Raw genomic sequence first — 11441 nt, forward strand, 5'->3', positions numbered from 1 at the left:
ACTTTCCATAGTTTACTTTATAACTTCTTTTGAAATTTTCCTTAATAGAGTAGATTCTTATTTCATCTAGTAGTTTCTTTTTCAATTTGTAGCTTCTTACTTTTACAAGTTTTCGTGATCATTAAGCCTTTGGTTTTCTCAATGCCACGGTTCTTTCCAAAGGTGGAATTTGTGTGAACCGGGTGACTCTTCCCGATGATGGATGGCGTGACAACCTTCTTAAGATTTTGATTCTGTTTTCTTTGTGTAAATAGTAGTTATGAATAAAAGTGACTCAGGCAAAGCTTCACTTGGGCCTAGCATATTTATCCTTGACCTTATGGTTAGAAACAAATTGATTTGTAAGGAATGGTGCTAGTTGTGACCTTTAGACTCTTATGTTGACTAAACAATCATCGAGTGGCTTCTCGAAGCCATTTGTGTTGCTCAAATCTTAGCTAGGGTTGTTGTGGTACCTCGACTATGTTCTCTTTAGCAATCCATCAGCTTGTGAGGTGAGGTATTGATTTGTTAGTCCAAGTCCCGTGCCAATAAGTCTAGAACTTGCTCCGAATGTTTGTCTAGGCGAAATTCTAAGTGTAGCTCGACTTGAGAAATGAATATAGGCTCTCCTTGATCCAACTTGAAACTTGAAGGCATCCATAGCCACCCAAAAATGATATCCCTAGTCAACCCTATTGAGCCGAAGCCTTGTTCTTTCAATAACCATGATACACACCTTTATCCGTTCTATAATGACCCTCTCTTGGCACCCAATATTTCCTTAGCACGAATGGCAAAAGCATAAGTTTGGGGGGAGCGACGAGGAATGTGAAAGTGATAAAAGGTACACAATGAAGAAAAAGAAAGGCAAAAAGAAAAGAAAAGCCAAAAAAGTAAAATAGAAAGTGAATAGTATAGAAAAATAAAGGGATTTAATGGAAGCAATGATGAAAGGCTTGGAATGAGTAGAAAAGGAGAAAAATGATTATCATGAACAAGAAAGAGTGATAGTGTGTCTCTCTAGTCCCCTAAGGAAGAAGAAAATGACTCAAAGAGTCAAGAAAGTGTGAGCCGAAATGAGAAAATGAAGTGCTTAAGGAAAGATGAGACCTTCATAGACCGATATATCCTACCTTGAACCAAAAGCCTTCATTACATTCCCGTAAAATCCCTATACAATTTCAAGTTGAGTGAACTTACATTAGTGGTAATTTACATAAGGGGCAAGCTTATGGTACTTAGAGCCGGACTTGTGACCTTCCTTTGAGAGAGATGAGCGTTCTTTTCCACAATCCTCGTTCTAAGTGCTACAATCTAAAGTGAGGTTTGCATATGGAGAGTAGAAGAGTAAGAGTTTGGGTTCCACAATGACCTATGTAGTAGAAAGAGTCTCCTTGATGAGTTGAGTCAACTCTTGATGCTCTTGTGTCGCACTAGAGCTATAGCACTAAAAAGGTTGTGTGTTGTTAATAATGCATTGGCGTTGAGGATAATGTTAGTCCCAATTGATGCTTGGTGAAGTCACCTTAGGAGAGCTGAAATTTTCCTTTCTTTTATCTTGAAGAGGTGGAAATTACTTTGTTTGCTTGAGGACAAGCAAAAACTTAAGTTTGGGGGAGTTGATAACTATGGATTTTAGCCTATCTTATGCTCTCTTTTGCTTAGGTTTTGGATAAAAAAATGTGTAAAAGTATTCCCGAAAACTGACTTATTGTGCTTGTCTGCAGGATTTGGTCAAAATGAGGCAAGAAAGCCATAATCAACTCATCAAGGAGTTAAAATTGCACAAGTTAAAAGCTGAGATAAAAGCGCTGACCGCGGAGGAAAAGAGCGTCCGCGGTAGACCCACCGCTGTAGAGGCCACAATACGTGGTACGCGGAATTGAGGTTCAGAGAAGGTGTTTTGGGTGCTACAGAGACCACTGACCGCGATTAAAAAGTGTGGCTGCGGAATACCTGACGCGGCCGCGATGGTATTTCCGCCGGGAGCGGCGATCAAGGTTCAGAGACCCTGCAAAAATGAGCCTAACCCAGGAGCGCGGTCCGCGTCCAAATTGCGCGACCGCGGTTGATGCTAACGCTAAGGCAGTAGATTTTACACTCTCTGCCGAACCTAGCCCAGTCCCAGTCCAAAATTGAAGAAACACGATCCGCGCTTGTTTTTGCGCGGCCGCGGAAGTCCTTACACTGAGGCGTTCATTATTTCGCTGACAGCGGAACCTCCGTAGGGGTATTTTTGTCCATTCAGCTGTGTATAAATAGTTCTTCTTCATATTTTTAGGTTATCTTTTGTTTTGAGGAGCTCGTGAACAGACGTATTTTACTACTTAGAGTAATTTTAGAGCATCTCTAGCTATTATTCTTAGATTTTATTCTTGTAATCAACTTTTATGGCTTATATTTCATCTCCATCTTTGATTCTACCTTGATTATGAGTAGCTAAACCTATTAGCTAGGGTTTTGACCAACCCTAGTGTGGGTATTTAATGGGTCTTCAATTTTAGGGCTTAATTGTTTATGAGTTAGTGATATTTAGCTTGATTCATGCTTTAATAGTAGAATTGGTGGTTGCAAACACTGATTCATGCCTTAATGACTTAGACTCTTCTTGAGAAAGAGAGACTTAAGTCTAGAAAATTTAGGCTAACAAGGAATTAGGGTATATTCAAGAGATTGATAGCCCCAATTAAAGGGTTAAACCTAGACAGTAATACCCAACTTGAGCAAATTTTGCTTGCATTGTTTGAACACCCAATTGGGCTTGAGAAAGCCAATTAGGGCAAAATCACTCAAACTACCGAGAGGTATAGAGTGAGTAATTATGTGTAGAGGTTATATCATGACCCCAAATATAACAAGCTTGTCCTAAATTCTAGACCCCATTAGATACTCACCTAGGTGCAAGTCACTTCCCTAGTGCTTTTTATCAATTGAGAAAACTCTTACAAAAATATTGTAATTAGATTATTTTCAGCAATCAGTAGCATTACAAGTAGAATAGAAACAAATCCAAACATGGTTAGAAGTGCAATTAAGAGCAACACGCATAGCTAGATTGGATAGAAACCCAACTCCCAACCAATATTAGCTCCTTGTGGATATCGATCCCGACCTTTCAGGTAAAAGCTGCATCGACCAATCTTTGCCATTATATAGTGGTGTAGGGTTGGATCCAATCATTGGTTCGGGTCCGGAGTGGTTTCGGTGTGGAATGAGACACTTAGTCTCCTATTTAGAAGCTTAAGTTGGAAAAGTCAACCGGATGTTGACTTATGAGTAAACGATCTCGGATTTATATTTTTATGGTTTGATTAGCTCCGTTAGGTGATTTTGGACTTGGGAGCACGTCCAGAATATGATTTGGAGGTCCGTGGTAGAATTAGGCTTGAATTGGCCAAAGTTGGAATTTTGGCGATTTTGGTCGACAATGGAGATTTTGATATCGGGGTCGGAATGAAATTTCGGAAGTTGGAGTAGGTTCCTAGTATCATGTGTGACGTGTGTGCAAAATTTCAGATCATTCGTACGAGGTTACGTAGGTTTCGGCATCGTTTGCGGAATTTGGAAGTTTAGAAGTTCTTAGGCTTGAATCCGAGGGTAATTTGGTGTATTGATATTGTTGTGAGTGTTCCGAAGGTTCAGCTAAGTTCGTATGTTGATATATGACTTAATGGTATGTTTGGTAGAGGTCCCGAGGGCATCGGGTTGATTTCGGGTGGTTGACGGAACAAGGTTGGAATTTGAGGAATGCTGAAGTTAAACTGACCTGTCATAACCGTACCTACGGAGTGGGGACCACAGGTGCGAGCCCGCAGAAGTGGAGAAGGAGCCACAGATGCGGCCAAGGGTGAGGTAGGCAGGAGCCGTAGGTGCGAATAGTGGAGCGCAGGTGCGATATTGTGACCGCAGAAGCGGTTTCTGAGGAATAAGTGGGAACTGCACCTGCGATGGATTTTTCGCAGGTGTGGCGTCGCAGAAGTGACTCCTGGACCGCAGATGCGATAGTTCTGGGCAGAAAGTATAAATTGTGGACTTCGCGAATGTTGGGTCATTCTTCACCATTTTAATTCGATTTTGGAGCTTCTGGGAGTGAATTGAAGAGGGATTCAAGGGGGTTTATCGTAATTTCTCGTTGTTTAATCATGTAATTAGTGAACATTAGGGGTGAAAAATAAGGGGTTAGGCTTGGTATTTTTGGAGAGTTTGATTGAGGATTTGAGGGGTCAAATAGAGTCGGATTTGATAAATCTTGTATGTATGGACTCGTGAGTGAAAGGGCTTTTTGGTTTTGTGAATTTTGTCGGATTTCGAGACATGGGTCCGGGGGCCGGGTTTGAGTGGATTTCCAGATTTGTGTCTATTTGATAGTTTTTCTTGTGGAATTCATTCCATTAGCGCATATTGATGGTATTGTTCTGGTTGTGAATAGATTCGGAGCAATTGGAGGCCGAGTCGAGGGGTAAGAGCATCGCGGAGTAGAGATTTGACAGGTTGAGGTAAGTAACGATTGTAAGTCTAGTCCCGAGGGTATGAAACCCCAGACTTCGTATCATTTTTTGTTATTTTGAGGTGTCGCACATGCTAGGTGACGGGCATGTGGGCGTGCACCGATGGGGATTGTGATTTGGTCCGTCCCGTAGCAACTATAAAGTTGCGTATTTGGTTGAAACTATATGTACTTATGTGTTTTAGAAAGAGTTTCTATAAATTGGGCTGAATGCCATGTTTGGGCCTTGTGCCAGAGCTGTTTGGACTCTTAGGGGCCTTTTTCTTACTATCCTCTCACGGTTTTTGATTGAAAATCTATACTCAGTCATGTTATACTTATTGATTTCATAACTTAGTTGTTATTACTCTATTTTGATGCATATAAATGTTATTTTGGGCTGAGTACCCTGTTTTTACTGAGAGCGCGAGTGGCTTGAGAGGTTTATGACTAAGTGAGGCCGAGAGCCTGATTTGTGAGGATATTTATGGGATTGGGCTGCACGCCGCAACATGTTGTTACTGATTCATGATTGAGTAAGGCCGAGGGCCTGATTGATTTATGCCACGAGGTGGCTTGTTATAGCGCTTGGGCTGAAGGAGCCCCTCCGGAGTCTGCACACCCCCAGTGAGCGCGGGTACCCTGAGTGTGAGTGATGGTGAGGTATGCCCGAGGGGTTGTATATGAGTGACTGTGAGGTTTGCCCGAGGGGTTGTACGTGCTCGAGGGGCTGTTTATGATTTCATCATTTTTGCCCACTGTTGTACCGAGCCTCTGTTTGAGAGCTGTTGAAAATATCTTCAAATGATTTTTCTGAAACTGAGTTTAAACGAAATGATTTGTTTCACACTCTGCTTTTAAAAGCCTATTGTATTTTTACTGAGATTTCATTATATGAACTTTATATGCTTTATTGCTCGTCACTACTTCTCAGCCTTTATTTACTTTGGTTACTTACTGAGTTGGCGTACTCACGTTACTCCCTGCACCTTGTGTGCAGATCCAGGTGTATCAGGACCCGGTAGCGGCTGTTGACTATTCCAGTTGTAGATCTTCTCGGAGCTAGCAAGGTAGCTGCTGGCGATCGCAGCCCTGCTCTTCTCCCTCATATCTTCCTGTAGATGTTTTGTAGTTACATTTCCAGACTGTGTTAGTCTCAGTATTATCAGACAGTTTTTAATAGATGCTCATGACTAGTGACACCCTGATGTCGGACTTTTCTTTCTGCACTTTTGTTATTCAGATTTTCTTTATGAAATTTTATTATTAAATAGCGTGAATTTATCTTTGAAAATGAAATATCGTGTTATTTTTAGTAAAGAGTCGGCTTGCCTAGTACCACGATAGGCGCCATCACGACATGGTAGTTTGGGTCGTGACATGTACATCTCATTAGAGCACTAAAATCTTTATCTACCTATCAACATAAAAATCCTTAGCGAAATATCGTTCGCCAATTTTTCCCTTTAAAAATAGATTTTATACTATATAAAATAGTCGTTTAATTATTTTTCTAATTTTAGGACTTTAAAATCAACTAAAATTCTATTATTTAAATTTTCCTTATTTAAAGCCCACTAATATTAGAGTTGTATTGAACTATTCTTATAAGATTCTTTATTATGTAAAACGCGAGTTCGCAAAATTCTGTAGGAGTCCAGCGCGCAACGAATTCTGAAAACATAAAGATTCAAAGCATATGTTTTTTCTTACTATTTGTAAATCGAATTCTTATTGGAAAAATTATAATTATTCTCAAATATATAGAAAATAGAATGTGCAAATATTCAAAATCTGAATTAATAAAAATAAAGTTATTTCTTTTAATGTTGAGAACAAATAATTAAGTCGTTTTAATTAATTAGTAAATGAATCCAATTCAATTATTTTACAAATTTATCATATTTTTTTGTTAAATTGACAAAACACTTGAAGTATATAAATTTTATTTTTGTAAGAAGAATATTGACGGTGAAAGAAATCATGAAATATAGCAAAATTAATTATAGTAAAAAATAAAGATTCAAATCGGTGGAAAAAAATATAAATTTTAAGCAATAAGGTAAAATTGTAGAAGGCAACCAAATAAATGAGTTGTCATTTGTTTCTTTCTTGCCTTCGGTCTAACAAATGAAAACGTTTCGCTACAATTTTTATACTAAGTTTTTTTTTTTTTTGAACAAGAGATACTTTTATTTAATACTAGGAAACATTGGTACAAGGATCCAATGGATCATTACACATAGCATTAATGCCATCTATGGCATTTTAATTTCCAAAACTAGCTAAAGTTCTACAAGTGCTTTCAAGCACTGATTTCTTACTAAAACCACTATTCCTGTCCGCCAGCATCCTGGCCACGACAAACGGAGGAGGCATAACAAAACAAACTAGCTTATTGATGGTAGTCTGCCTGGTAGCTTCCTTAGCTAGTAGATCTGCTACTCCATTTCCTTCCCTGAAGCTATGCCGGACCACTAGATCCTTCTCCTTCATGGACAGCAACCACCTGCAATTATGGAGAATAGAGTCAAATGTAGAATTGCCATTTTCAAGAAGTTTTAATACTTGGATAGAGTCAGAAGTTTTTTCCTGTAAAATATTAGTTCAATATTACTCATTCTTTAAACTTTACATTGTCGCCATCAAATTCTTAAAAGGTATAATACCAACTTTTTTCATTCGCAAAGTTTTAAGAGACCAAGAGATTTAATTTTTAATTTGAGTTATTTGATAAATCTTTAAAGTATTGTAAATATTAACAATTTTCATTAGTTTCGACATAAATCCGGACAAAATAACAATAAGGCATCTAAATAAAATTCCTTCATATATTAAGCTAACTAAATGGGAATAATATTTATTATATTTAAAAAAATCTTAAATTATATTTTATAACTCAAATAAATTATCTAGTAACATGTATGTAATTTTTAAAAATTGTGTATTATTAATATAGGTACATGCATAAAGCGCGTACGCTAAGACTAGTATTTAAGAAAAATTGAGAGGAAATAAAATTGTGACAAGTTCTAAAAAGGAAAATTTCTCTTTCCTTGTGTAAAAAAGGAAAATTCACTCCCTTTTGCAGTAGGAATCGTAGCTAAAAAAACAAAAGTACTCAGTACAAATAGTTCATATAGCAGGGCTCGTCCAAGTATTACGAAGTTCTGAAGGTTTGTGTAAAAGATGATGAGAATGCCTTCAGTCTCGTCAAATATTCCAGGCCTATGCCTCATTGTCTGCTACAATCACCCTTTTTAAGACAATTCTGAATCAAGTTATTCCTCTTCAAATCCAGAACTACATTATCTCCAAAATCCTTACTTATTTTCGTCCTCATTCATCAAACATAACTCTTGCTATTGAAGAAAAAGAAGGCTTTGTTACTAACGAAGTCTATGCCGCTGCTGAAATCTACTTGTCAGCCAAAACCAGCCCCGAATTTCAACGTTAGCAAAAGGCCTAAAGACCCGAAAGTGAACGTTAAATTCGCCAATTGTGGGAAAATTACTGATTCCTTTGACGGGATGGAATTGGTTTGGAGATTTGTTCACAATGCTGAGAAAAAGACTATTACAAAAGATGATTATGATACTGGTATGTTTGCTAACGAGAAACGTTACTTTGAGCTAAGCTTTAACAAGCAGTACAAGGACAAAATCATGAATCGTTACATCCCTTTTGTACTCAACAAAGCCAAAGACATGTCTCATGAGAAAAAAGTTGTTAAGTTGCATTCTCTAGCCAATGGTCATACTTATAATTCCAAACTTTGGGATTCAGTCAATCTTGAGCATCCTTCAACTTTTGATACACTAGCATTAGAACCATAATTGAGGATCTTGATAGGTTTTTAAAGAGGAAAGATTTTTATAGGAGAGTAGGAAAAGCTTGGAAAAGAGGATACTTATTATATGGACCGCCAGGAACAGGGAAATCAAGTTTGATTGCAGCAATTGCTAATTATCTAAAGTTTGACGTTTATGATTTAGAGTTTTCTAACATAACGAGCGACGCGGATTTGAGAAGGTTGTTGATGAGCACCAAAAATAGGTCTATACTTGTCATTGAAGACATTGATTGTAGCATTGATTTGCCAGATAGAACTAAAAATCGCGCAGTATATGGTCATTCTCGTTCACGAGATCAAGATAGGCTTACACTCGGTGGATTACTAAACTTTATAGACGGGCTATGGTCGAGTATTGGAGATTAGAGGGTTATTATATTTACGACGAATCACAAGGAGAAGCTTGATCCAGCTCTGTTGCGACCTGGACGAATGGACGTGCATATTCACATGTCTTACCTGACAATTGAAAGTTTTAAGGTGTTGGCAGCTAATTATTTGGAAATTTATGATTTGAATAATTACGTGTGTTTTCAAGAAATTCAAGAGTTGATTGAAAGTGTTCAAGTTAGCCCTGCTGAGGTTGCTGAGGAACTTATGAAAAGTGAAGATGCTGATGTTTGTCTTTCAGGTCTTGTCAATTTTCTCAAGAGTAAAAAAATTAGTAATTCTGAAGAGGAAACAACTAACGATGCTACAACAACGGAGTAACTCTTTGAGTATAACATAATTCAATTTTACCAAACCGTATTAAGCTAGTGTGTCTCTTTTACTATATTTTTCTTTGTTGACTTATTTATCATCATTCAAAGTTTGTTTTGTTAACTTTTTGCATGACACTTGGTTATGTCGATCGCAACATTACTCAGAAAAGATTTTACCTTTTTTTAATAAAAAATACGGTGAAAATTTTATTTTAAAATACCAATTACCGCACAGTCAATTCAGATAATAGAGAATGATAGATTAAACGAGTATACAGGTGATCCAACCTTCCACTCCATATTGATGAAATTTTGATAGTAATTAGGATGAAATTTCGATAATCAGGAATCAGCATCATCAACTGAAATCCCTGTTTTTGGTTTGAAATGCAGATACATATGCAGAAATAAAATTGAAGTATCCGCATATCGCAAAATCATACACATTCTAGATCACTAAATTCTCAATTCTGAATTCGCCTATGATCATCATCATTTCTTTTAGTATGGATTAGCTGCTTGAATCCTCCTTTCTCTTCTCTTTTGCAGAAACCTCTGTAGGGATTTTCTTAGGGACAGCCCATTATAAGGGCTATGCAATTGAAACTGCAGAGATGGTGCTCTCAAATTTGACGCACTCGTATTATATTTTTCTTCCATTTCACGTCTTGCATGCCATAAGATGGCTAAGGCCTATACTTCAGGAAATCCAATAACAAATCGAATTAAGCATCAGAACAAATTTAGAATTACTAATATAAAAAAACAACATCAGAAAGCAAGATATGCGCGATTCTCTTCGAACTTATTTCATCAGTAGAAGAAGTCATTTTTTTACAAGAGTTACGGTGCACTTAAGCTCCCGCTATGGACGGGGTCCGGAGAAGGGCCGGACCACAAGGGTCTATCGTACGCAGCCTTACCCTGCATTTTTGCAAGAGGCAGTTTTCACGGCTCGAACCCGTGACCTCTTGATCACATGGAGATAACTTTACCAGTTACGCCAAGGCTCCCTTCGAAATACTGTAATGACTAATTAATAAAGATCAAAAATAGCTTGCCTGAAGTTCAGATGTATCACATTCCCCATCTTGTGCGTTGTAGAAAATTGTGATCTGCTTTCTTGTGGACGAACATGCCCTACGTTAACAAATAGATCGTCATGCATGGAAACATCTATATATATGTATAATATATGGTACCAAAATTCATTTGTCGAAGATATTAGTGTTCTACAACTACCACCCAATATTTTCATTTAAATGATGATGAAAAAGCAATATATCATTTACTTAAAAAATATGTTTTATAACATATCATAAGTTCTCTTAATATATATTTGAAAAAAAGTATATAATGAAGAACTTGTTTGAAAAGATTATAGAGCACAATCTTGTCTTTAATTCTATTAATTTAATTAAATTTGGGGAGTAAAAAATAGTAAGGGAGAACTAACAGGGACAGTGAAAATTGAACTCACACGTATTATGTGGGTATACGTAACACTCCTCGGTAAACTCTCTATATATATATATATGATGGAATTATGAGACTTACACAGAATGATCACTACTGCGCAACTCTGAAGAAGAAGAAGAAGACAATAGAGGGAAAAGTTGAAGGCCAATTCTGTGCTTCATCTTTATGCCTATTGTTTTCCTTTCTACTTTTCAATTCTTATGTCTTCATATTGCCTATAAATTGAAGAAGAAATTAAGACTTTTTCCCAAAGTTTTTACAATGTGGGGGAATTACTTAGCTTATGGTGGTGGATGGCAGCAATTACTTGCACCGAAAAACAAGTAGAGCTAGAAAGACTAGGGAATAATGATCTCAAAAAGCTATTTATAATTTGAAAAATCCAACAAAAACATTATATTGGGGTTGCTACACAAGCTAAGTCAAGAGCAAACTGAACACTCTGTATGTGATCTAGCCATGTGGAACATGTTGCTCACATGCCTAATTTCCCCTACCACAACTCACCTATTCTCCCACGTGTTTATATAAAACTAGGTTTGTTATAAATTTATTGCATAAATATTTAATGGCACGCCTTATGTTTTGTCTATGTTTTAAAATTTCTTTACATAGGGCGTATTATCACTTTTAGTCCGCGGGAGAAATTATTTCTATTTGGTAGCCGAAAAAATATATAAAATTTATAATAATTTTTGTATATAACATACAGAATATATATATATATAATATATATATATATATATATATATATATATATAAATTTTATACATTTTTTCGGCTATTATTTTTACAACGGCTATACAGTGTTATTTTTCCAATAGATAATTAGGTTGAAGTTAGGAATTTTTTGAACATAAATTAACTTGTACAAATCCGAATTAACCTTAATTTACTCTCACAATTTCTCAAAATTTCTCTTTCCGGACTAATATGT

General features: G+C 36.8%; 1 protein-coding gene and 1 pseudogene across 1 annotated transcript; one reads left to right on the forward strand and one right to left on the reverse strand.

The window, feature by feature from the left end:
• LOC109233770 lies at window positions 7870-9032 on the forward strand (annotated as a pseudogene).
• Window positions 9299-10898, reverse strand: LOC109240311 (protein TIFY 5A-like). Its single transcript, XM_019406937.1, has 3 exons — window positions 10583-10898; window positions 10087-10165; window positions 9299-9718 (listed from the first exon to the last, which is right to left on the reverse strand). The coding sequence occupies exons 1-3, from the start codon at window positions 10663-10665 to the stop codon at window positions 9527-9529; spliced, it is 354 nt and encodes a 117-aa protein (XP_019262482.1). The 5' UTR covers window positions 10666-10898; the 3' UTR covers window positions 9299-9526.

This window comes from Nicotiana attenuata, chromosome 1 (assembly GCF_001879085.1).
Source record: "Nicotiana attenuata strain UT chromosome 1, NIATTr2, whole genome shotgun sequence".
Lineage (NCBI taxonomy): Eukaryota > Viridiplantae > Streptophyta > Magnoliopsida > Solanales > Solanaceae > Nicotiana > Nicotiana attenuata.

Excerpts from the sequence above, each read along its gene's own strand:
- LOC109240311 (XM_019406937.1), bottom strand. The coding sequence starts at position 10,665 with ATGAAGCACAGAATTGGCCTTCAACTTTTCCCTCTATTGTCTTCTTCT. Across the intron at positions 10,166-10,582 it reads CGCAGTAGTGATCATTCTGT|GGCATGTTCGTCCACAAGAA; the intron begins GTAAGTCTCATA and ends TTGTTAACGTAG. Across the intron at positions 9,719-10,086 it reads GTGATACATCTGAACTTCAG|GCCTTAGCCATCTTATGGCA; the intron begins GCAAGCTATTTT and ends CCTGAAGTATAG.